This window comes from Mixophyes fleayi, chromosome 2 (genome assembly GCF_038048845.1).
Source record: "Mixophyes fleayi isolate aMixFle1 chromosome 2, aMixFle1.hap1, whole genome shotgun sequence".
Classification (NCBI taxonomy): Eukaryota; Metazoa; Chordata; class Amphibia; order Anura; family Limnodynastidae; genus Mixophyes; species Mixophyes fleayi.
The window spans coordinates 13,872,904-13,900,514 of NC_134403.1; the positions used below are offsets into that span (position 1 = coordinate 13,872,904).

The window sequence follows — 27,611 nt, forward strand, 5'->3', positions numbered from 1 at the left end:
GTTGGGTGCACAGTGTCGGGGCGGGGTCTCTGCATCAGGTGTGTGTGAGAGGTCACGTCTCTCTCAGCGGCGACGTTACCGGTTCCCAGACCGCCCCCTCCCGCCGCTCCCCGGGCCCCCGGCACAACCTGCACCGAGCCCCCTCCCGCCTCCCCCCGGGCCCCCGGCACAGCCTGCACCGAGCCCCCTCCCGCCTCTCCCCCGGCCCCCGGCACAGCCTGCACCGAGACCCTCGTATCCTCGACACGGCATCATGTCCTCGGGAGGAGACTTCGGGAACCCGCTTAGGAAATTCAAGCTGGTCTTCCTGGGAGAGCAGAGCGGTGAGATATAACATACTACATACATGACGACATATTACATACATGAGATATATTAAATATTGCATCCCCCTGATCTCCCCTTGTCCCCCTCTGATATTCCCCCCGCTTATCCTCATGTCATCCCCTCCCTATCACCACCAGATCTCCACCTTGTCACTCAATGATCACCCCAGATCTCCCCCCCTTGGCACCCCCAGATCTCCCCCCCCCCTTGGCACACCCAGATCCCCCCCCCCTTGGCACCCCCAGATCCCCCCCCCCTTGGCACCCCCAGATCCCCCCCCCTTGGCACCCCCAGATCCCCCCCCCTTGGCACCCCCAGATCTCCCCCCCCCTTGGCACCCCCAGATCTCCCCCCCCCCCCTTGGCACCCCCAGATCTCCCCCCCCCCCCATTGGCACCCCCAGATCCCCCCCCCCTTGGCACCCCCAGATCCCCCCCCCTTGGCACCCCCAGACTTCCACACCCCCCCCCCCCCCCCCCTTGGCACCCTCAGACCCCCCCTTGGCACCCCCGGATCTCCCCCCCCCCCTTGTCACCCTCTCATCTTCTGATCATCCCCTGATGACTCCTTGCCCATCCCCATATCCCCCCTGACCATCCTCTGATCACCACTCCCCGTGCTATCAGCATATGTCAAACCCTGACCATCCCTATTCCCCAGATCAGCGCTGTGTGACACCCCCAAGACAGCCTCATAAGTCACCATCATATTCCCCACGATTACCTCATATGTCACCTCCTGATCACCCTCATTTCATCCCTATAGACCCCCTGATCGTCCTCCTTAAACTCTCTGGCCACCACTTATCACTTACAGATATATATATTATACAGCTCTTGCTCTGTGTATATAGTAATATAGTATAGGCCCCCTGGACTGTATAAATAGTAATATAGACCATCTGATTAAGCCCTGATAATTTTTCATCCCTTCATATAATTGACTATCTGGCATCATATATAATTTATATGTAATTGTGTTCAAAGTAACCTCTCTAAGTGCATACTGGTGATTTCTATGTTTAGGTTCTCTTGTGTGTGAGCAGGAAACAATCATTGTACATAATTCTTTATTGTAAATCTTTCCCCCCCCCCCCCCCCCTCTATTGGTGCATGTGTGTGTATATATAATGCACATCTTTACTCCGTTACAAATGTGAGTTATCTGTATATACAGTAAGTTCTGATATAATCGCTTATAATTAGAGAGTTCTGACTTCATCAGGAAAATATATTTTATATGGTATAATGCAGCCTGCACTTTAAATCATTACGGATATTAAAAGTCACTTCAGAGTTCGTCTCCAGTATGAAAGCACTCGCCTTCTACTTTTGTGTTACCACTGGAAGCCTCTGTGTTGGCCCATTATATTCTTATAATTTACGCAGAGGTATATTATCCCATATTTACATACAAACAGTCTCCTGCATTCTCTACATATTCTATAGAAACAACCAGAGATGTTCTTGTTACATATATAGCTGCGTGATTTGTAATACATAGGAGTTTAGGATGTGCAATTAGTGTTTGTGTCTTGATGAACGTCAGGCAGCTGTATTATTTATGCAGAAAGCTTTTTCTGATGAGATGAACACTTCTTAAAACCCTGTCATCTATATGTCAATCGCTTGCATTACAGGTGATGGGTTACCATTCGGTATCTGATTGTCATTGAGCTGTCAGTACTGTGATCAAGCCTTTTCCTTTCAGTTGTTTGGCAGCCGTCTGGGGGGGGATAGAGCTGTAGACACAATAAGTGGAATATTTGCAGTACTGTGCGGTGTGTTAAGCTCTCCTGTATGTGATTGAACTCGTTCCCTGAATTAATCATTCCTGGATGCTGTGTTTGCAGAGCTGGTTGGGTAATTTTCTCTGATCAATATGAATAATGTACTGCAATAATCAGCTGGATCTAAATACTCATTTGTCATTGTCTGATAAATACGCCACTGTTTTCTTGGTGGTTATCAATTGTGTTATATGTGGATATTGTCTGCATACTGGAGCATGCTGGGAAAATTACTGTTGTGGAAAAATAGGAGCAGTCCAGGCACATGGATCGGTGCTATGAGGACTATGCAACCCTGAGTATGGGAACAGGCACTGTTGGAAGTGAATATTTAATTGGAGGGTGGGCATAATGTTCTAGATCAGAAATAAGGAATACTTCTGCTGTTGTTAAACTATAGATGCCAGAATGCTCTGTCATAGTAGGAGCTGTAGTCCCACAACAGCCACATCAGTTGTTTATTCCTGTCCTACTACACAAGCAAATTGAATCTATGATTCTTGACTCAACAAACTTCCCTCATTAGTATAATAGGAGCCCCACATCATGTCACTGCCCCTGTCACATGCAGCCCTGTCCTCACTGACACATCACTCATCTCCTGATATTCTCTGTGCTGCTGGGGGACCCTGCTCCTTCCTCTATATAACTCTCAGTCTGTGGCTTCCTGCTGCCTCCATTCCCCTCCTCACATCATGTCACTGCCCCTGTCACATGCAGCCCTGTCCTCACTGACACATCACTCATCTCCTGATATTCTCTGTGCTGCTGGGGGACCCTGCTCCTTCCTCTATATAACTCTCAGTCTGTGGCTTCCTGCTGCCTCCATTCCCCTCCTCACATCATGTCACTGCCCCTGTCACATGCAGCCCTGTCCTCACTAACACATCACTCATCTCCTGATATACTCTGTGCTGCTGGGGACCCTGCTCCTTCCACTATATAACTCTCAGTCTGTGGCTTCCTGCTGCCTCCATTCCCCTCCTCACATCATGACAGTCCTGTCTTTACTAACACAAGAGGACAGGTCACTACCACCCACACCCACTGGTGTCCTGAAATACTCTGTGCTGACGCGATCAGTTTGATCTGATAGGCTTTTTGCTGTTCTGTCAGTGCCTACAATTGTGGACATATAGATAACCAGGAGACGACGACTAATAATTAAAAGCTATTTTGTCTGACGCATGTTCTATTTTTTCTCTAATTTTAACCATTATTTGATGCTATATATTAATTTTAATGTATCAGAGGTTTTCTTTTATTAGAATTTTTAAATGTTTCAAATACGCTCGTATTGTTCTATTTTCCAGCAACGCATCTGATACAAAGAGCGTAATATAAGAACATTGATCTTTGAGTGATTCAGTTTATCAGCACATAGGAATGAAGGGGTCGGACTGGCATTTATTTGGCATACGTGGAGTACTGTGGCATTGTGGGTAATGGCACCAGCCCTCAGCGAGTTCTCCTTCAGTAGGCTGAGATCAGAGGCTCTTGGAATGCCTGGTGGTTAAGCCTTAGATAAAGTTACAGCCAGTCTGCTGGAGCAATGTGAGCACAGTCTAACACAATGCACCCAGCAAGCGGCTCCAGTCTCTGCTCTGACATTTTATTGACATTTAATCTTCTTTTATTGCATCTGTCCTGTGCAGACATTTTATGGAGCGCAGATAAAAATGAGCTGATCTTCTGGTCTCTGATCAATGAAAGGAGACATTATTCCAACCTTTATTCCTTTCTGACTAATTGGGCCATTACTGGGGTAGCTCTGTTTCTCTCTAGGGAGCCCCCTAGTGGTAAATATAAGTCAGCACTGAGCCATATAGGTCATATTACTGACGCCCAGATCAATCTGTCCTCCCTGTTACATAGAGAATGGATACAACCCATCAATTCACGTTTAACAGGCTGATTTATGTTCCAGCATACACACTGCCTGCCTCCACTGGGTACAAGTGACTGGTATAAATGGGATACAATTGGGACACACTATGATAATACTAGATGACGTAAGTCAGTAGCAGCACAATGTCAGGCAGCAGCTGCACAAGCCAATAAAATCCTGTGGTGTATAAAGGGATGTGGTGTAACCATGGTAGGCTACTACCATAGGTCACTAGTTAGACCAGGTTCTGGCACCTCACTGTGAGATGGGTATAGGAGAACAAGTTACAATAAGTAGCTTTGTGTATTTTAGGAAAATAGATGCTTTAGATATAGCTAAATATCTCACAGGTCCACACGATTTATATAATGAACTTTTTCTATACCAGGGACCGTGCAGAGGGGACAAGGGGTCATGTTGTGGATGATGTAAGAACGACCCTTTCCCTGTGACCGTAGGATGATAGACCAGTGTTTTTTTTTTTAAGCTTTAATAACCATGGAACTATGATTACTTTAAAGGGTGACTGATGTATTTGTACCGCTCTCTAGATGGGAAATCTATCCCACAATGAATGCATCCCTTGTAGATATTGTCATTGTCATCATCCATCCGCTGACCTCAGTCTATGGCAGATTTGGGATACGTGTGCGTGGCCTAATCCTATAACTCCGACCATTCGGCAGTGAGGCCAAACAGCCGCCTCTGATGGGACAGCGTTGGCGCGGTCGAAAACCCACCAACCAGATTTGCTGCCAATCGAGGTTGAGATTTGATACCGTCTAATTAAATGTCTCTTTGGGCCCATGGACTGCGATTTGCCAGTCTGGTCTAATACAGTCACAATTGCCCACTAGGATCACAGTGTATAAAACCTTATACACTCTACCGTTCATTACACTCTTTCTATGATGCAGCTTTCTGTAACGTGTGTTATGTGGATCACCTGCTTTGTACACACCGGGGACAGTCTGAGCATCTACCGATAAAGCCTTTTACATGTATTTGACTGTGTTACTCCAAATTTAAGTGACAGAATTGTACAAACACGTTGTCGTCGGTGATCACAATGGAAGTCTGTGGGATCACTCACTAAGTACATTGAACGTGGAGACCTGTTAATAACAGTGTTTCTAACATTCTGATAAAGGGCGATGTTTTGTCTGTGTTGTCTTCCACCTCCCGTGTGTACGAGCCTGTACTGACATCTACTTCCCATGTATACTGTGCTGCTCCGTGTGACATGGGAAGTGTCCCGGGACTAGAACAGGATGTCTCCTCCCTACACTTCTGTGTGATAAGTACATTAGCAGCGAGTATATCTACTTACACGTTACATGCTCCGGGATGAGTCATGAGAAGGGAATACACTCAAGTCAGGAAATTGAATTTCTTGAGCACTTCCGAGTGGATCAATAAATCTTCTCTCCGGTAAAGTGGCTGCTTTAGCTGCCGATCGCTCCAATAAATCCCATGAATTACCCTCTTCTAATGTGCTGGTGCAGTAACTGCCTGGCACCCGTCTAGAGGTGGCGTGGACTGTGCCCAGCCAGGGCAAGCTTGGTATTCACAGCTTATTTCTGTTTAATAACCTGCTTTCTTTTCAGCAGTTGTAGTCTACAAAGATCAAAATAGAATTGAGAGTCTTAAGTAGTACACAAAGTGCACTATCTCTGCCGTCCATGAAATGTCCAGATTTTAGTTTCTTTTGCAACTTTTTTTTTATTTTTGTGATGTATAAAGATATCTGTCACCATAAGACCTCACATACAGAGCTATTCACCAGTTACATTTTATATAACTTCTCTGCTGTATTGTAAACTACATTATATTGTATATACCCAAGTCATGTTAGCTGGTTCTTTGTAAACATGTACTTCATTTATTAACCAGCTGTGTGCAGCAGCGAATAGTTTGACTCGACGTATAATACTTGTCGTCTAAACTATATGATTGTAGTCGCTGACTAGTTCTAGCAAAAATTGTTGATATGTTGTTATTACTAACTATTAAAGTATTCTTATCAGATTGTGTGGCCTAATGATACTAGTATATATGGGAGGCTGTGTATTACGGAGCCAAATAATACACATGAAATAACTGGACTGTTTATATAACTAAATATGTCTTACTCCTATGCAGCAGGCTGCAATGTCATGAGGGAGGAGCTTCTCTAACAGAGCAGGCAGAGAGGGAATGACAGGCTTGCAGACTTCCTTTGCAGAAATGCACTGTATGGATTGGTGGATTTATACATGAGGGCGGGGCCATTTATGCCACAGTACCTCAAATAGCTGCTATATGAGATCCCATCGGGACACAGTCTTAAAGATGTGGGAGCTGTTTCACTTGTCGGTTGGGGGGGTGCCACTTTATTATTATTTTTATTTATGTGTTCTATATGTTTTTTACTTTCATGGTTCATGTGGCTGTATCACTTATAAATAAATTATTTTATGGCTGGATCATGTAGAAATAATTTATTGTAGAAATGTATTTCAATTATTGGTGCAGACACCAATTTCTATAATTGCAAATGCACTTATCGTGTTACATTGGGGTGTGTTTTGTATGGAAGTGTCATTATTTGGGTTTGTAACTTTGCTAGAGGAAGTCTGTTTTCTGATAGCAGGAAATGCTAAGTAAGTCATTTTATGTGAAGTGACAAACACCTGTTTAGCCTGTAAACACAGCAGGGGGCCGCTGCCTTTCTGTCTGGTGTGGCCGCATCTTAGATATGCGAGCATCAAGTTTTATCACATAACAGAGTAGTGTAAATATTGTTAGCTTTGCATTGCATGTAAATCCATGTTTGGGAAAACATATTGTATCCTGATACTAAAAATAGCTCAGACGTTGCGGAACCATCTTGGATCAGGGGGCTGGCTTACCCCCTGCCAGGAGTTGTCAGGACTGTATAAAAGTGAGCTGTTTGAGCATGTAATGTATCATTCTTGTACCATCTATACGTCTGGAAAGATCGCTAGTACCACACACTGGCATGTGAACTGTTCTTGTTAGGACTACTTGAGCTAATAAACCATCTTTTGCCTCAAGAACCTGCTTTGACGACTACTTACCCTGCTGTAAATTCCTGTGACCTGCAGATTAGACCCAAATCTAATCCATTCACCGGTTGATCTGAGATGGACCCATCATTCCAGTGCCAACCTTTTGCCCACTACCTGCAGCTCTGGCCAGGGGGGAACCATCGACAGCAACCCTGATCTGAAGGCAAGAGGTCAGAGGTACCAGCAAGGGGGTACACTAGCAGCGAGAGTTACCCAGAAGGAAGCGGTTCTAAGTGCCGGTGTAGGAGCCTAGTGGTGGCAGCAGGCTCCTCCTATTGCGACAGGAGGGGCGTATTTGGGATAAAGAAAGGGGACGGTGGCAAAGTAAGCCCAGCCGTCCCCAGCGACAACAGACAGGGTGGCATAGGCGGTCCATTATGTCACAGTTTATATCTGAGCATTTCCATTTTTGGCTTTATCGGTCCTTTAACACAAAATAACTTTTCAGCAGCTTGTTGGATAGTAATCCCCTCGTCTTCTGCGTTCCCAGGCCTACGGGGCAGATACAGCCCTGTGTGATGAATCTTATTGAATACCGGGAGCTGGTTATCTATACTGGTGGCGCCTTATCTCTCTGTATCCTTTCTATAAATCTGTGGGTCAGATGTTTTTGGTTCTTCAGAGTTCCTGCTGTCTCCTGAGGATTTATACATTGCTGTGAAACTGATTGTTACATCCCAGTACAACAAATCACTTATTTCTCACATAGACATTGATGTTGATAAAGACATTCTATTTTATGTAATTAATTCCATTTACACATGCTGGCAATTGACCCTGTATTTTATGATAGAGGAGGTGGTACTGCCTCATTCTGGATGAGGTCGTCCTCCTCTCTTCTGTCCACTCATTATGACATCATCTGTTCTTGGGGAAAATGTCATTTTTCTCTAAGGTGCAATAAGACACTCTACCGTAGTCCACTTATTTCTTCTGTATATATTTGTGCCATGTTCAAAATCAGAGACAGATCTATTCCCCGTGACTGTTTAAAACACACATAGAAAGGTCTTGGTGGAATCGCAAGCATGCTGGGACTAGTAGTCCCACTTTGGAGGACTCCGAACACAGTCTGAATACTGGATTTGTCGTCTCCTGGGTTATTGCTGGGTGCTCTTCCACTTTGCAGTAATAATTAAGTATTTTTAGCAGCATTTAATGCCGGCAACACAGGTAGAGATGTAAGGAAAGTGACCTGATATTGCTGCAAATGTAGCCTTGAATTAGCGTGTGCTGCGTGTTTACATAAATCTGACTTTGAAGGGGCTGCTTTTCTCTTGTGCCACAAGCTGAAGTTTGTGATTGGCTTGCAGTCTTCTAGGTAATGGAGATGCTCTGTGCAGCCTGCAGATTATTGGATTTGTACTCTGGTATTACCAGTGATGTTGCAGCAAGCAGAACTGCCATATTTTCCTGTATTTTCTCCTATACCCGACTTGTAAACCATGGAAATATTTAACTAAACTTTACTATTTAACAGACTTGCAAAGAAAGTCTTAGTGTGACTGACTTTAGTGGTACTTTTAATGGTTTCCCTGTAGCTTGTGGTTAGGTTGGACAGTATGGTCTTGATATTTGCAGAGATTTGGGACCATCCGTGTGTTGGTCAGTGGAGAGGGACAATGGTCATGTGATGTGACTCCCAGGTTGCAGTTAGTAGTATGGAGGTTGTTCCTGAACAGCTCCATGTGCTGGAGAGCTGCCAGCACGGCTGGAAAAGACATGTTTGCTTTGTGAATGCAGCCGACCGAGTGCTGCATGTTGGGACAGTGATGTCAGTGTATTTCTGATACATCATTAGGCTGTGTCTGGGCAGAGTTGTGGCTTACAGGGATTATTGTATATTTGTCACCTGTTAGTCACACAGCAGCAGGGTCACATTTGCATGGACATGTTTTAAGACTGTGCAGTTTGCATTAAAATATACTAGTTGTCTACACACAGTGGAGGCAGCCATTTTGTTGGTGGCTCCAATGTTCTTCCTATCGGCTCTCTAGGAAGTAGGGACATCCCTGAAGCACCAGAATTCAGTCTGTCCATGTGCTAGGAACTGGTGACTGAGCCCCATAGTGCCTCATACCTCGGTGTGATGTCGTTAATCCTTAATTATGTAGACTGTTTCAGGATAATTGAAAATACAACCAGAGATGCTGGGATGAGACGCTCAAAACCTTGCAGAGGGAGGAAAGATAGAGATATCTTGTTTCACATTATAATATATTCAGCAATTGGTGACATTAATGGATGTATAATACACATCATTGGAGAATCTCTATTGACAGGTCTGTAAAAAGTATCTGTACGTGGTGTATTCGGATTACCCAGCAGAAAACCTGTCCACTTTATTACCCCCCCCAAAGATACTGCCCTATACCTACCTGTACAATTACTGCACACTCCCCCTTCCTACTATTCAAAGATACAAAATTAAATAAACCGTGCAACATTTATTTCCAGCTATTTTCTTGCATATAACCGCACTAACAGTTATATACGACGCACAAACCGTGCGCTGTAGCAATGCTACTTTAGATGCACAAGTGCTCCTTACTTGTCTGCTGAACTCATTTCAGTTTTTGAGCAGTTTTCTACCTATTCAGGACCACACGTCAACGTTTACGTCTTTCTCCTGGAAAACCGACCGGCTTAGGGTTGTGTGTTCAATTAGAAGAGTGGGAGGTCATGGGATGTGTTTATCGGTGTACATGGTACTTTAGTATGTTTGAAGCTTTTTATGGCATTGTTCAGGGTGCAGCTATAGTGGTATTTCCTCCCCAATAGTACAACTGACAGATGCAAAGTGCGTTGTCTTGTGTCAGGAATGTCAAACCTCCCCCGCCGTACTTAGTAAGACAGAGTCTGTGCTGGTTATATAGTAGTGTATCACGTGGAGTCTACGTTCTGCTTACTGTGTATGAAGGTTTGGTGAGCCGATGCTGCCAGTGTTAAATGAACGTACATCGTCCTGTGCTTTCAGGTCAGGATATATATATATATATATTATAATTGGAACATGTAGGTGAAGCTGGAGCTTTGTCCTTGGTGGAGGTGTTGCATGTAGGTTCTGCCAGCTCGTCATCCTAATTAGTTCCTGTGTTACTGGGGTCCCCGTTCCCTGGATGTGGAGCTGGAGGTCCGGTGGCTGCATTTACCCAGTGAGATGTAGCAGGAACAAGCGTTTCAGGCTGTCTGGGGGATTCTGGGAGATACGCCTGCGGCAGCCAGAACATGGAACTTCAAACCAATTAAAGTTGTTGCTTAAAGCAGCCGCCTAGTGGGATGTCCTTCATCCCAGGAACAAGGTTTTCTCTCTGCTCTCCCGGCTTGGTTAAGGGAGGGGGGGCCGAGGTCAGGACAGAAAAGAGAAGACCTCTACTCCTAATTTAAAGAAAAATGTAGTATAAACTCCAAAGTGCTGCTAATACTGGAGAGGGTCCTTTCACCACCGAACAAAGAGCTTAAAAATTGTAAAAAATAAAATACAAATCTCTTTTCTAGTGGGGGGTTTATCCTGAGCCCGGCCTGCGTGGACCCCGGCGTTCTATCTAAATTACTGGATGGGAGGCTGTAATATGATAAGTTATTACCAATGTGATTAAAATTCTTTCTTTAATGACTGCAATGTTTATTGCTTTGTAAGAGCCTCTGCAGGAGGCTTCATGTAAGGTGGGGATATTTGAGAAGGGGGATACTCCCCTATTTCTTACACGATGGTGGGGTCACACACAATTTGTTTTATTTTTACTGGTAGTGACTCCTGTGCGATGTTATACACATTATCTACATTTATTTGTTATAAGTATAATAACATTCGGGTTCCAGGATAATAAGAAGCTTCTATAAGTTAGTAGAGAGTCTTATTATTCAGTAGAGGGCCCTAATCTTTGTCTTTCTTCGTTACCTTAAGCTAGGTACACACTACACGGTTTTTGTCCAATAATCGGCTCCACCAGCCGACATACGACCGCTCGTTCAAAAGTCGGGTCAGTGTGTGCAGTGACACGATGGTCGAAAGTCTGCCCAAATGGACGATTGTCGCCTCATTTGGTTGGTCGTACCGTTCAATATTTTCGTTCCAATCTCGTTTCCGCTGTGTAGTGTGTATAAGTTTCCAACCGATCCACCACAGTGAGTACGAAATTGCAATCATTGCTCACGACAACATGGCTGTAAAAAGTCAGTAAAGGGACGTCCGCTCTTCCCTTTATCTTCTAAAACAAGGCTAGTGTGTATGCAGTCCATGGACGGAGCGATCGGAACATCGATCGCAAGTAAAATCGCTCTGCATAAAAAGTTGGTTGAAATTTCTGTAGTGTGTACCCAGCTTTAGACACAATTAACAAAGCAACAATACAGGGCCTGTAAGGGGGTTGATTTAATTCAGTAACAGTCCCCTCATTGTACTGACTGGATACCTGTAATTACCTCTGTACACCTGGAATAATCGTCAGCCACCTTAGGGGAGGATGGTGCAGATACGTGGGCGCTGGAGTCTGGTCTATAGAGAGATGAGAGTTAGAATAAGACTGGTAAGGGGAACCTGCTGTGAGGATAGGATATTAGACATTAACGGCCCCCCCACCCTCTCCCTTCCCCACAGCTGTACTCGGCAGTGTTGGTAGAACACATCAGCAGGAACATGAATGACAAATGATCAAGGTGTAGATGTCCTACATCTGTTCTCATCTATCCTGCTCCCTGCAGACATCTCTGCCTTTCCCCAATGAAATATTAGGCAGCAGCTTAGTGGACGTAACACTTGTACATTGATTTTGTCATCGGCCTAGAGATTGTCATTTACACGTAAGCAAATAGGACATCGTGAATAATTAAAGCCGGGGACACTAGGTCACACAGTGTGTTATGTGCAGCTAGACTCTGTCTCGTGTATTATACATGTAGCCGGTGCTGGGACGATTGTCTGATTATTACCATGTAATAAATCCTCACGGAATAGTATTATTTTTCTCTTGTTACGTTTTACACTGATGCTAGTTAAGGTTGGGAATGTCCTATGTCTATTACGCACTTTGCTGTACATGTATCTGCACAATTGCAACTAAATCTCATTGATTGATCATTGTCTTCCCGTGGCGTCTGTGTCCTACTGCCGTGGTTCTTATGTGCAGATCAGAACGTGTATGAACAGATCCTAACATCTGCGTGTGTCTGCTATCCTCTGGGACGCTGTCGGAATGAGTCACATGACGCTAGTGGGCGTGGCATGTTTCTCTAGTAGAACATTAATGAGAGGATTTGATATGTGTAAAGAGAATGTGAGTCTGCTATAGTATAAACCTCTATAACCCAATAAGGATAACAGCAGTCGCACCCTTTGTATGCAGCTGTTTGGATATATCTCGTGTTACTTTATCCTTTATATTCAATTATGGTTTGTGAGACCTGAAACTTCCCGAGTTGTTAAGAATTACTGATTACGTAACACGATGGATGCGCTCGGTGTGTTTTTGTGTGAAACTTGCGCAGTGGTGGAATTCAGGCGGACCGTGGTTCCGCGATGGATGTTGCCATGGAAACAGAAGGACGCGGTTCCTTGGCTGCATTCAGACAGCTGCGATATTAGCGTTGGAGCATTGGATTGGCGAGGATGGTGGAATCGGGCTCTAGGGTGTCCTATCATTACATATGTGTGGGGACTAGCACCGGTGGATGTGGGTAACACGTAAGTTACATTGTAGCTACAAACATTTAATATGGGATGTAATATAATATTCCAAAAATGGGATAAAACTAAATGGCTGCAATATATGATGGGTGCCCCAAAGACTTCTCTAGTGTTTGGACATTCTGACTCGGAGAGCCCTTAAGTGGTTCCAAAAGATGACGGCTATTGGCCGGTGTGTGAAAGCTCACTCCTCTTCTGGTCACACTAACGCACCCCAGTTATTTTAGGAAGTGTTTAGGATTTCATCATCCTTACCATTATCATCATTCATTCATTTATATAGCGCCACTAATTCCGCAGCGCTGTATAGAGAACTCACTCACATCAGTCTCTGCCCCATTGGAGCTTACAGTCTAAATTCCCTAACAGACACAGACAGACAGAGACTAAGGTCAATTTGTTAGCAGCCAATTAACCTACCAGTATGTTTTTGGAGTGTGGGCAAAAACCGGAGCACCTGGAGAAAACCCACGCAAACACAGGGAGAACATACAAACTCCACACAGATAAGGCCATGGTTGGGAATTGAACTCATGACCCCAGTGCTGTGAGGCAGAAGTGCTACCACTGAGCCACCGTGCCGCCACATGTGCCCGTGTGACTGCTTTATCTATAAAGATGATTATTAAAGTCAATTGTTTCACTATTAATCTTGTTGTCAATAGATCTGTAAGACGACGCCGTGATTCGCAGAGCTTGGATTTATAAACCTTTGCGTTGTGACCAGCAATTATTTTATAAGGACCTTAGACGTGGTTCTTCTTATGACCAGAATGAAAAAATGTATTTCTACCGCTGCCCACTTCAGTACCAGGTGGCGCTCCTGACGTGTGGCGCTCCTGACCTGTGGCGCACACCTTGTAACACACACAGCGCTCTCTATGGATCTGCTGTAAGATTCCCATTAATCCTGAGGCTTCCAGCTGCTGTGAATGAAGTTCTCTTCCTGGTAGATAGGACTTTGCCGCAGGCCGCTCACTGGTCCTGAGAGATAATTACCTGCGCGTTCATCTGTGAAGACTAATTACATCCAAATAATTCTTATTTTAGCCGCATCTCTGAGATTATCTCATTTATATTAAGGCTCAGATCCTGGAAAGCAGCGATGGGCTCCTGAGACGCTAACATGACAGTAATAAATGTCTCAGCCCTCGGCTGCGCTCGCTGTCAGCAGATAGGAGAGCGCTCTATATTCTAGCAGCTGCTCCGGATGGGGAATATATCCCAGACCACGGTGAGAAAGGCATTTAAAGAGCACAGATATGGCGGCTGTTGTAGAGCTGGGGACAGTTCATGTCTTGTAGCAGAATTACTGAGGATGTCGACTACCGAATTGATATATTTTATGATTTTATTGTTGGTTACGTTTCTGCGACAGCATTAATTACATGAAGGTAACTGTGGGAATGTTCTTTACTGTTTTTCGCTGCTCTCCTGGGTAATGCTTATAAAATAAGACATTTGTGTCAATTTGCTACCAAAAGAAAGTCCAGTCCAGATAACGACTACATAAAGATAAAATAAGAAGTAAATCAAGTTGGATGTTTCAGTTATTTTCATACAAAAGTAAGATTGACACCATAGTCTTCCACTATCACTGTGACAGGAGCCTCAGATACTCTGTGCTGCTGGGGACCCTGCTCCTTCCACTATATAACTCTCAGTCTGTGGCTTCCTGCTGCCTCCATTCCCCTCCTCACATCATGTCACTGCCCCTGTCACATGCAGCTCTGTCCTCACTGACACATCACTTATCTCCTGATATACTCTGTGCTGCTGGGGACCCTGCTCCTTCCACTATATAATTCTCAGTCTGTGGCTTCCTGCTGCCTCCATTCCCCTCCTCACATCATGTCACTGCCCCTGTCACATGCAGCCCTGTCCTCACTAACACATCACTCATCTCCTGATGTACTCTGTGCTGCTGGAGACCCTGCTCCTTCCACTATATAACTCTAAACAGGTATGAATCGCACAGGGCAGGTCCTAAGATCTTGGTGACATATTATATATAGTGTGGTAATAATTCTTTATATGAGTATTTCATAGACCTTTATTAATTGTCACTCAAGATTGGTGCACTTACACAGAATGATCATTATGTATAGAAAACAAGGGTGAAAGAACCTGTGCCACAAGGCACTCTAAGGACTCATGGAGATATTAAAATTGTATTTTTATTAATTCTTTATTAAAGGAAAGATGTTTTATTTTAACTTTTTCATTTTAATATGCCCTTTATAGGGCTCTATCTCATAGCGAAATATTAAAATATACGGATAAAGTGAAAAAATAATAAACAATATAACTCAAAAACAAATAGTGCAATAAAATAGCAGATAACTGCTAATCTGTGCTGCTGTCTCTGGAAATCATTATATAGTCTATATATGCTTGCACATGGAAGTCATACCATGAATAGAGTGTACATAGGAGGACCAAATTCAAATGTGGAATCAATTTATATAATAGCCGGAATCTAGCATGTAGATTACTATATAAGACCAAAAGTCTATTATTAACCAATATCTCCTATACTAGACTTAAGGAGTAAGAACAAAAACCTACGGTACAAGTTTAACTAGATAGCTTTTTAGTTATAGTAAAATTGCGGATCATCTATACCGAGTGATGTAAAGGCAATCTTAGTAAGTTCATATTGCCTAAATTGGGCTATCTTATGTGCACTGTTTCAGGTACTTGATAGTATATAGTGCAAATATAGAGCCCTGAAAACGGTAATCACAAATTCTGATTCCTAAGATGGTTCATTGCTCTCATGATAAAGAGTCTAGATTCGCTGTCTAAATTCTTCCTCCTCTATAGATAGTAAGCTTCCTTAATGGCGATTAATATAATGAGAAATAGTAGCGCAGAAACGCCGACGCGCGTTTCGCTACTGAGCTTAATCAAAGGCCTTTGATTAAGTTCAGTAGCGAAACGCGCGTCGGCGTTTCTGCGCTACTATTTCTCAGATCCTTGGCCAAAGTGCTTTAATGTACCCAGGACCTGGACGTAGGATGCCCATCCTAAGAGCTGGTGCCCGGGTGCTGCGGCTGTGACCATCGGTGACCTCTGCAGGGCAGACATGTGGAAGATTATATTTATCTAGGCTGTGTACCTCTATCCGTGCTGTGCCTGCAGTCTCCTATCTATGTACACAGAGTGTCTGTTACAGCTGCTTGTCCTCTCTGAACATTGCAGGACTTATTAACCTGCTGTATATACTATAGCTTGGCGGTGCCCACGGACTGGTATAAGCTGTAGGTTGGCGGTGCCCACGGACTGGTATAAGCTGTAGGTTGGCGGTGCCCACGGACTGGTATAAGCTGTAGGTTGGCGGTGCCCACGGACTGGTATAAGCTGTAAGTTGGCGGTGCCCACGGACTGGTATAAGCTGTAGGTTGGCGGTGCCCACGGACTGGTATAAGCTGTAGGTTGGCGGTGCCCACGGACTGGTATAAGCTGTAGGTTGGCGGTGCCCACGGACTGGTATAAGCTGTAGGTTGGCGGTGCCCACGGACTGGTATAAGCTGTAGGTTGGCGGTGCCCACGGACTGGTATAAGCTGTAAGTTGGCGGTGCCCAGGGACTGGTATAAGCTGTAGGTTGGCGGTGCCCAGGGACTGGTATAAGCTGTAGGTTGGCGGTGCCCAGGGACTGGTATAAGCTGTAGGTTGGCGGTGCCCACGGACTGGTATAAGCTGTAGGTTGGCGGTGCCCACGGACTGGTATAAGCTGTAAGTTGGCGGTGCCCAGGGACTGGTATAAGCTGTAGGTTGGCGGTGCCCAGGGACTGGTATAAGCTGTAGGTTGGCGGTGCCCAGGGACTGGTATAAGCTGTAGGTTGGCGGTGCCCAGGGACTGGCATAAGCTGTAGGTTGGCGGTGCCCAGGGACTGGCATAAGCTGTAGGTTGGCGGTGCCCAGGGACTGGCATAAGCTGTAGGTTGGTGGTGCCCAGGGACTGGTATAAGCTGTAGCATGGCTGCACACTGTAATCCTATAATCTCCTTCTCTTACTCTCTTGCAGTTGGGAAAACCTCCTTAATCACAAGATTCATGTATGACAGTTTCGACAACACCTACCAGGTAATGCTACATTCTTATGTATTGTATTGTCCTGGTATCTAGCAGCGATTGCTGGGGAGGTGAATATACGTTATGTCACTAATCTCTCGTTCCCCGAGCCGTCACACATCGCCTCTCATGCCGCTGCTTCCTATCCTATCCCCTCCACACGTAAGGCTGGGGTTGCTGTTGAATGTAATGCTCCTTATTCTTTCTTTGCAGGCGACTATTGGTATTGACTTCTTATCAAAAACAATGTATCTAGAGGACCGAACAGTAAGTATCTTGTTTTCCAGAGTCTCCCGGTATAGACAGTAACTATACACTGAATATCCACCATAAAATCACTCCTCTTATTCTGTCTGTGATAAGATTTCTAATCGTGAATCCATCTGAGCACAAGTAGTGTCAGCTTCATTCATACTGTCCTAAGACCTCCACTGTATTCATTCAAGGGAGTCTGTTGCTTCATTCATACTGTCCTAAGACCTCCACTGTATTCATTCAAGCGAGTCTGTTGCTTCATTCATACTGTCCTAAGACCTCCACTGTATTCATTCAAGGGAGTCTGTTGCTTCATTCATACTGTCCTAAGACCTCCACTGTATTCACTCAAGGGAGTCTGTTGCTTCATTCATACTGTCCTAAGACCTCCACTGTATTCACTCAAGGGAGTCTGTTGCTTCATTCATACTGTCCTAAGACCTCCACTGTATTCATTCAAGGGAGTCTGTTGCTTCATTCATACTGTCCTAAGACCTCCACTGTATTCATTCAAGGGAGTCTGTTGCTTCATTCATACTGTCCTAAGACCTCCACTGTATTCATTCAAGGGAGTCTGTTGCTTCATTCATACTGTCCTAAGACCTCCACTGTATTCACTCAAGGGAGTCTGTTGCTTCATTCATACTGTCCTAAGACCTCCACTGTATTCATTCAAGGGAGTCTGTTGCTTCATTCATACTGTCCTAAGACCTCCACTGTATTCATTCAAGGGAGTCTGTTGCTTCATTCATACTGTCCTAAGACCTCCACTGTATTCATTCAAGGGAGTCTGTTGCTTCATTCATACTGTCCTAAGACCTCCACTGTATTCATTCAAGGGAGTCTGTTGCTTCATTCATACTGTCCTAAGACCTCCACTGTATTCATTCAAGGGAGTCTGTTGCTTCATTCATACTGTCCTAGGACCTCCACTGTATTCATTCAAGGGAGTCTATCATCTGTTAAAATTGTATCTGTATGAAAAAATATCAGTTTTATTATATATTGACTGTATTTTGCAGGAGTTTATTTTCCATAATAATTTATAAGATATAAAGTTTTGTTGTTTTTTTATTTTTTTTATTTTTATTAGTTAATTTACAGCAGATTTACCCAGTGTCATTTTATGGTTCTTCTTCTCCCTGTACAATCTGAGTGAACAGTGATAGAGATAAAGAGCAGTGTGCTGAGGTGAGCGGCCTCCTTTATGCCAATGAGCATACAGGTAACACGAGCAGAATGTTACTGAGGGACCTGACATATTATTAGCATAGTAAGTTACTCTGGGTGCACATTACAGCTTTTATACCCGACTATCGGGCCAATCACACAATAAACGACCGTTCGGGCCAACATCACATTAGTTTGTACACTGCAACGATGAACAATTATCGTTCCAAAGCACATTGTATCTTTTGATTTTATAAACAGACTAAAAATCTCTATAAAACGGTGGAACGATGTCAGGCAAATATGGCAGTGTGTAGGCAGTCGCCACCGGCAGTGTGGACAGAGTGTACAGAGTCAGGATCTTTTCAGCAGATGGGTATGAGAGTTGAAGATCACAGATCTGAAGGTAAATCGTGTAGGTGTGTACACAGGAATCGGCTGCTGATAGGGAGTTTCAGTCGTTGGTAAAATGATTAACGATATTACATCGGGAGAAATATTCTGTAGTGTGTACCCAGCCTAATGCAGAAGGCGGTTATTCAATTGGTTAAAAGCATTAATAGAGCTTGTTAAAGTGCAAGGCGTAAGTTTTTGTAGTTTAATAAATAAGCACAATGAATAAGTTATTATAAAGACCTTGAATGTCTTCATCAACATGCCAGAATAATTAGGACTAATCGTTTGGTCCATGTCAGTTCTACCAGGGGTGTCCACCACCCATCTCAGGTTTGTTCGAAAATTGTTTAGTTAAGAGAGGATGTCAAAACAACTATTTCTGCCAAATATCTCAACTGCCTGACAATTAGTTGATTAAATATTGATTTTTCAATTTATTAAATAATTTACTAATCGCGGCTTCTTTATCCAGTTTATTTGAAGTATTACAGGTGTTTATTAAGGAATAACTACAAAATTTGGACCCCTAAGGTAACTCTTCCTCCCGAATCCAAAAATCCAAACCAAATTACTTTATCTGCCTCATGTTTTGCGTTACGGCAAAAACTCACGTTTTTTTAATAGAATTAAAAACGCTAAGTTCAATTGACATTAGGGATTCCATTTTTGGGTGGAGGGGTGTTTAAAAAAAAAAAGTAATAAATTACTACCACAAAAAAATCAGCCGGGTACTCTGTTTTATAGTGGAGAAAAAAAAATAATGAAGTTGATGCTCAATGTTGTACAGCATATACATAAGTTACACATTGTGAAAAACCATACCAAAAAAGTGAACTAAACTGAGGCAATGGGATAAACCTTCCATAAAGGAAATGAAATAGACAGAAACTGATGGGAAGGGGATTCCCTTTAGAGAGACCAAGACTGAAACTGTCCAGAGTAAAAGAGAGGGAGACACAGAAAGAGTCAATCATGGCAGCTGCTCATCAAAAGTGCACATTTGGTAGTCTTTTTTTTTGTTTGTTTGTTTGTTTTGGGTGATCTGATGTGGAATGACCCCTTTACGCTTCCACTATATTTGCTGGTCGGTCACATGACGCTCCAAGTAAGGGAACCATCTCTAAATACTGAAATATATGTAGCATTAAATGACCACTAAACGATAAGACATAATAACGTTCACAAATATCTATGTAAAATCCCCATTCCTCATGTTTTATACTCGTGGTGCATTGAAGCCATTGCTCTGTCATCAGCTACTTTGGGCTGCTGCAGTGTCTTTCACTGTGACTAATGGCAGGAAGTCTGCTGTGCGTAGGAAAATGTCATCCCCCCCCACCCCAGTCACAACCTTCGCTTAAACATGAATAACATTCACAGATTATTCACAGTCATAGGACTGAATCTGCCTTTTATGTCTTCCCTCAACTCGCTGATTTTGAAGCATCTCGAGTGTCTGGAACCAGTGAGATCACTTTAGGTTAATCCCGCAGAATCATAGTACATGGATCTTTTATAGATCTCCCTTGTTCTATACATAACACTGAGATATCCGGCAGTTTTCATATTTTTATTTTTTTTGATTGGTGGTTTAATAGATTCGGTGATCACCAAATAACAAATGTTATCTCTCTTTTTGCACATCGTCCCCCCTCATCCTTTCTCTGATAACAGGGACCATTATCTGTGATGAATGTAATGTGTAATATTTCCTATGTATTTGTGAACGTTATTACACGTGTGTTATGTTTGTGGGCCTTTACTGCGTGGGACAGAAGAGGACGTGACCCCCTTCTCCTGGTCCTTTTCAGTGTGTTTGATTGTTCTCCATCCCACAGATCAGATTGCAGCTCTGGGATACGGCGGGACAGGAACGATTCCGCAGCCTGATCCCCAGCTACATCCGCGATTCTGCCGCTGCCGTAGTAGTTTACGATATCACAAGTAGGTATAACTCCAGGCAGCCTGTTGACGGTGTGTTTGTTTTCTCTCTTCCCCCTCTTCTGCTGTGCCGGCGGCTCACCCCCGTATTAGGTGCGGCTGCAGTTGTGGGACACAGCAGGGCAGGAGCGGTTCAGGAGTTTGATCCCTAGCTACATTCGAGACTCCACTGTGGCCGTTGTTGTTTATGATATCACAAGTGAGTGTGGCCGAGAACGTTTTTTGCTTTATCCTATAATGTCGTCTGGTCGCCATCACTGCAGTGCAGACCTGTTTATAACGGACGCTACTCTCACCCGCCATTACTGTAAGGACGTCAGTCTTCTCCTGCTTCTGAGTAATATCCTGTGCAATATGTCTATATATAAATATTACACTGTAGAGACCTGCCAGGGTGTATTACAGTGCCTCCTTCTCCATCTCCCTTCCTTGTGAAACTAACACCCCCTTCATGCTGGGATTTGTAGTTCCACCACGCCGGAAATTAAATTTATCAGCCACCTAAGCTTGTAGCAGTTATTGGCCACTATAACCGAAATACACAACTGTCCAATCACCAATTATAGACTCTGAGGGGAGGTCTCAGTACAGCGCCTTAGTAGATTTACAGAAAGGAAGTGTTGTGTGCCTAGGAAAAATCCTTCCCCGGTGATCTGCTCCCTGATTGTATATCGGGATAGATTAATAATTCTTTTTTTTTCTTTTATATGGTATATTTTGCTTGGTAGTTGACAGAAAACGCACATGCATGTATGTATACATGTGTTCATTTACATACAGATCTTTACAAATACACAACCACTTTTACATTTAATACTTTCATTTTAGTTTTCCACACAATTAGTAATTTAGCGGTTTAGCCATTTGTAACTGAGCGTATCACAGCCGACTTAGTGTTATACAGTCATAAGACGGTGATTATTCCAATGGTCTCACACATAATACACTATATAGCTGCTGTCTAATAGCAGAATCCCCCGCAGCATACTGTGTGTGTCTGGGCAGATATCCGCCATATAACCCCTGTGTCCTTTACTAACTATTGGTTCTGAAGTCCCTGATTTCTCGGGGAAGACGACGGAGAATCATCCCGTCGGTCCCACGGCAGCACACGTCTGTGGCCGCTGCCAGATTCACTCCTGTGCGTGGCTCCCGGGTATTATTTAAATGTGGCAGCGTCCAGGAATATGTCTGTTAAAGTATTCCAGTTGCCTCCACACAGCGGAGGCGGCCATTTCGTGGGCTGAGCTAGTGACCTCACTGACCCACAAAATGGCTGCAGCGCTGCGTGTAGGTGACCAGCGTCCATTACAAGGAGCTGTCCGTTCCCCAGCCGTGGTCCGTTATAAGTGGAGAGCACTGTACTGTGTGTGCATGTCGCGTATACTCGCTCTGTGTGCTGCTGGCTTACCTGTGTCTTGTACATGTTACTTGTATCTGCATGTTGCACCGTTGTGCATGGTCTGCGTGGCATCGCACTGGTTTCCCGTTAACAGATACATACGATGTTTAGTGGTGTAATACCATATGTCTGTACCTCCCGCTGGATACCGGGGCAGGCCCTCGTCTCCAGCTTTGAAGGCTCAGGGCCCCGAGTTGTATCTGTTACTTCATGGATTAAAGGATGGTGGGGCCAATAAAGTGTCTATTATACATAGCGCTGATATAAACCCGTCCCGTAGTCTGTCCAAGGCTTAGACATCATCCCCTGTCAGACTTATATGAAGTAGAGTCCTGGAGACATTGTGCCTGTGGTGAGATCGTGGCACCGCAGTGATACAGGTAGAACGTTTCTTTAATATATAGTCCGTCACCACCAATGTGTAGGCAGATTCTGGTAATCTAGTGGTTACCTAGGGTGACCCGACTCCAGTGTAAGTCCTAATGTTCCCTATAAAACTGGTTATTATAACATAATAGTGTTGTATGGTGTAGTCGTGGGATTATAAGGGAATAGTGTTGTTGTATGGTGTAGACGTGGGATTATAAGGGAATAGTGGTGTTGTATGGTGTAGACGTGGGATTATAAGGGAATAGTGGTGTTGTATGGTGTAGACGTGGGATTATAAGGGAATAGTGGTGTTGTATGGTGTAGACGTGGGATTATAAGGGAATAGTGGTGTTGTATGGTGTAGACGTGGGATTATAAGGGAATAGTGGTGTTGTATGGTGTAGACGTGGGATTATAAGGGAATAGTGGTGTTGTATGGTGTAGACGTTGGATTATAAAGTAATAGCGGTGTTCTATGCTCTAGTCGTAGGATTATAAGGGAATAGTGGTGTATGGTGTAGACGTGGGATTATAAGGGAATAGTGGTGTTGTATGGTGTAGACGTTGGATTATAAGGTAATAGCGGTGTTCTATGCTCTAGTCGTGGGATTATAACATGTTCCAGCCTTCCTTCCCCTGAGACTGCCAATATATCTATAGATATATAATATTCTGGATGTACGATGTTACCCAGGCAGCCGTGGTTAATGTTCAGCTCGGCAGTCTCAGTCCTGGCCGGTAACCTGTGTTCCCGCTCTTCTCCTCCAGATGTGAACTCGTTCCAGCAAACGACAAAATGGATTGATGACGTCCGGACGGAGAGGGGCAGCGACGTCATCATTATGCTGGTTGGGAATAAAACCGATCTCGCTGACAAGAGGTAAAGCCTTCGTTGAGCATTTTATTTATTTAATGTCTTTGTGGCCTAATGTTATTAGATACCAAGCTGTCCACTCGTCTTTATAATTGAAGTCTTATTGTCACATTTACCTGAGCATTGACGCACCTGGTAGAAGACCATGGTCTTGTCCATGCCCTGGACTCTACATTACCTGTCCGTGTCTTCACTCTGCAGACAAGTGTCCATCGAGGAAGGCGAGAGAAAGGCCAAGGAGCTGAATGTCATGTTTATCGAGACCAGCGCAAAAGCCGGATATAATGTAAAACAGGTGAGTAGCCGAGTCCAGTGCCTGCCCGTCCTCAGACCCATCCACGGGACCTTAATGCCAGGAAACACCCTAATCAGAACTGATGGGTAATGGTGATTTTTCCTTTTATTTTTCTTTTGCCACCTATTTAATCCAGCAAAAATAACGGAGAAGGGGCTGTAAATATAACCACGTATTTGTCTTTATTAGTTCCGTTATAATAACTGACTCGTAAAGTAGTTAAAACATTTTGTTGAAGTGTTACCTGTTTGTAACTTGTCTGTATCACCGTTTCCTGTCTTCCAGCTCTTCAGACGCGTGGCAGCCGCATTGCCCGGCATGGAAAGTTCACAAGACAAGAGCAGAGAAGACAGTATCCTTATCTACCTGTAGGGGGTGCCAGTGTGTGGGATAGTGTTGGTAGTGATCTACGTACTGTAGTGGTAGGTGCACAATCTATCTGTAGGGGGCGTCAGTGTCTGGGATAGTGTTGGTAGTGATCTACGTACTGTAGTGGTGGGTGCACAATCTGTAGGGGGCGCCAGTGTCTGGGATAGTGTTGGTAGTGATCTACGTACTGTAGTGGTAGGTGCACAATCTTATCTGTAGGGGACTCCAGTGCCTGGGATACTGTTGGTAGTGATCTACGTACTGTATTGGTAGGTGCACAATCTTATCTGTAGGGGACTCCAGTGCCTGGGATACTGTTGGTAGTGATCTACGTACTGTAGTGGTAGGTGCAAGATAAGATTGCGTGGACAGTAATACCCAGCCAAACAGCCTTGAAGCCGTCCATTTAATGTACACTTAATGTACACCATCCCCTAAGTTTATTGGAGGCAGCCAGTGTACGGGCTAAATCAAAATACTAATTTCAGTGAAGTCGCTTGTTTCTAGCCAATTAACAGGCTCATGAACCAAATAAAATGGCTGCCTCCACGTCATGTGGGCGAGCCGTACTCTTAATTATTGACTAGGCGCATCCATAGAGATCTCTACTGCAAAATCATTTAATGTGTTCTGGTTTCTATACAGACCAGACATACAGCTGATTCTTAACATATAAATGGGAACATGTAAGTGTTCTAGTGCAGATAATAGTCTCATCCTGACTAGTTTTTACTGCAGTAGATGTAAAGTGTGATGATGTATACCCAGCCTCACCCAAACCCGGGTCTCGTAGCCTGTAGACACTGGTTATGGGGAGAAAAGCCCAAGTGATAGACTTGCACATCAGCTAACACTCTAATCGGAGATCTTTCATTTGTTAGTAGTAGAAAAAGCAGTGCTCTCAAAGGGCTGTAGCATGGATATCAGAGATGGGAAGGAATAGAATGTGTATAGATCATCATCACCATTTATTTATATAGCGCCACTAATTCCGCAGCGCTGTACAGAAAACTCACTCACATCAGTCCCTGCCCCATTGGAGCTTACAGTCTAAATACACAGACAGACTGTTTTTGGAGTGTGGGAGGAAACCGGAGCACTCGGAGGAAACCCATACAAACACCACACAGATAAGGTTATGGTCAGGAATCGAACTCATGACCTCAGTGCTGTGAAGCAGAAGTGCTAACCACTGAGCCACTGCACATGCCTGCTGCAGATGTCTAATGATCAGAGAGATGGCATTACCTCTGCCCTGCTACTTGCCACAGAGTGAGACCTGTGTGTAACAATCGCTCACACGTTGCCTTTACAGATAGACATAAACAAACAAACACGAACCTCACAGAAGCGAAGAGAGATAGAGGAGGAGATTGAGGATCTACAGACCAGTCCCCTTGTAGTAGACCCCGTGTCCTCAGCTGGTGGGGCGCCTAAGTCATGTTCAGGACAGCGGATAAGTTACAGAGCAGAGAGATGACCCCTGACAGAGGGGTACGTAATAACGTGATCTTATCCCCGTGCGAGTCCTTACACTGTACAATGGCGAGGCTGTATATTACACTATACACAGGAAGACACAACAAGAGCGAAATGTCACTGCTTGTTCATAGCATAACATCATCTTTACAACCATCTGATGTCGTCGTTAAAGTGATTATAAACACTGGGAGTAACTAACGTTACCTTATAATGAAACACCCATATTTGTGAGTCGCTGTCGTCTTCAGAATGGTTTAAGATGTTAAGTTGGTTTTTTTTTTAAACAAAAAAACAACCCACTAATTTAACATAATTTATTGTGGTTTTCTGCAAGAACTACTTCTGTTGGTCCTTAATACAGGGGAAGAGCCCACATGTGATTACATACTGCAGCCAGTTGATGAACAGTTGCCCAGTGTAAATAAAGATTTTCACAACTTGAAATGGGGTTGTCCACCTTCGGATAACTTTAACTTTACTTTATTGGTTTGTATAAGCACTCCTGTAGTGTCTGTGCTTTCCAGCATGGACAAAAGAAATCCTTTGTTTGGGGGCTGTTGATGGACACTGTGAAATGCCTGGGGGGAGGGGGGGCTCCAAAAACCGGACCCATAATGGGGCATATTCAATTAGCTTTTGGATTCGCGGTAACGCGCCGGAACAGCCGCGAAACGTAATACACGGTACCGCAATAACGTGGATTTTCGTTCGCAGCCCATAGGGTTGCGAACGAAAATCCGCGTTAATGCGGTACCGTAATACCCACAAGAACGCGCACTTTTCGCGGCAACGCGCGTTACCGCGAATCCAAAAGCTAATTGAATATGCCCCAATCTGTTCTAAGTAACATTTATCCTTAACCCAGTTTTCTACAGTGATCGACATCAAACTGGAAAAGCCTCAAGAAGCCCCCGTCAGCGAAGGCGGCTGCTCCTGCTAAGACCGCGGCTCTGCCCGCAGCCCCTCTCCCGGATTCCTCCGTGTCTCCCTCTTCAGAACGTCACTACTTCTCCCTCCCCTCCCCCATTAACCTGAGTGTGAATATCAGCTCACCCTCCTCACCTGTCCATCGCTGGTTGTCTGGTGACTCTATGAACAATTAGCTGCACAGGCTCATTAATATATATATAAATATATACAATGTCTTCATTATTTAAATGAAACTGGTCTAAGGAAAAATCTGCCTGTTCTTCTGTGTTGAAGCCACAGTTCACATCCGCAGGGGAGAATGACAGCATCATAGGAGGATACCAGGTATCTGTGCTAGATCCCTATAGACAGAGGCGTAAGGATATTCTCCCATCTGTTCTAGTGCACTGTGCCCACGGCTTGTTGGGTGCCGACTGTGGCCACGGAGACTTCTGTTGGTGGTATGCCTTTAGTGTGCCAATCGTATACCCGCTTGTTGGAAGCTGCCACAGCAAGGACCTAATGACTTTACCGAGGTACGAGGTACAAAGTGCCTCATGCCTCGGGAGGTCACTAGTTCCTGGTGAACGGACAGGCTGCCTTCTTGCAAGTATCTGTTTAGCCCACGAAAATGGCTGCCTCCAGTGCGTGTAGGCGATTGGAACGATTTAATCTAATCAAAGTATTGGACTGTGGTCATACTCGCCACTGTCTTACGTTGCAGCATGTTCCTGCTTACGAGGTGTGAACTGCTGCTTTAAATGGTTCTACTTTTATTAACATCTTTTCTTTCTTTTTCTTTTCTTTTTTTTTAAATAAAGTATAAATAATGCACTTTGTAATGTCGCAGAACCGAATCACTAAGGATCGTTTTGGGTGTATTACGGGGCAATGGGTGCTGTCAATCAAACACTGTACAGAAATAAACAGCGACATTTGCCGGGGACTCCGATCTGTTACATTGTGCACTACGGGGAAGGGCTGGGCAATGTGGGTTCTGGTGTAAGGTGCGGTTTATACCGGGGTCTGTCTCTTCTGTCCTGTATTATAGTACAGTAATAATCTCCAGGAAGCCGGCAGCGCACCAGCGCTGGACTAAAACTAAATGTAGAGGTTTCTGTCCAGCACTTAAGGCATCGGCAAATGCAGTGATGGAAGTGGGGGGTATACGGGGTCTGCCATACCGCCTCTTCTCCTACTACCTTCATTGTAACACGATCACATACGAGTCACTAACAGTATATTTACTGTATATTTATATTTGGAGAGATTTGACACTTTGGAAATCATTTATTCACCTCCCTGGGTCC

The 27,611-nt window shown here is 44.2% G+C and overlaps 1 protein-coding gene across 4 annotated transcripts; it reads left to right on the plus strand.

Moving 5' to 3' along the window:
- RAB6A (RAB6A, member RAS oncogene family) lies at window positions 1-27,247 on the plus strand. 4 transcript variants are annotated; one of them, XM_075198523.1, is made up of 9 exons: window positions 4-173; window positions 219-323; window positions 16,793-16,851; window positions 17,053-17,106; window positions 20,695-20,800; window positions 23,141-23,252; window positions 23,448-23,541; window positions 23,827-23,893; window positions 26,268-27,247. In XM_075198523.1, exons 2-9 carry the CDS (start codon window positions 254-256, stop codon window positions 26,330-26,332), a joined length of 627 nt encoding a protein of 208 aa, XP_075054624.1. In that variant the 5' UTR covers window positions 4-173; window positions 219-253; the 3' UTR covers window positions 26,333-27,247. The 4 variants fall into 4 exon arrangements, with proteins under 4 accessions (XP_075054625.1, XP_075054624.1, XP_075054626.1 ...); XM_075198525.1 differs by having other exon boundaries at window positions 4-128; window positions 174-323; XM_075198524.1 differs by lacking the exon at window positions 20,695-20,800 and adding an exon at window positions 20,499-20,604 and having other exon boundaries at window positions 1-323.
- The last annotated feature ends 364 nt before the right edge of the window (window positions 27,248-27,611 follow it).

Excerpts from the sequence above, each read along its gene's own strand:
- RAB6A (XM_075198524.1), top strand. The coding sequence starts at position 254 with ATGTCCTCGGGAGGAGACTTCGGGAACCCGCTTAGGAAATTCAAGCTG. Across the intron at positions 324-16,792 it reads CTTCCTGGGAGAGCAGAGCG|TTGGGAAAACCTCCTTAATC; the intron begins GTGAGATATAAC and ends ACTCTCTTGCAG. Across the intron at positions 16,852-17,052 it reads GTTTCGACAACACCTACCAG|GCGACTATTGGTATTGACTT; the intron begins GTAATGCTACAT and ends CTTTCTTTGCAG.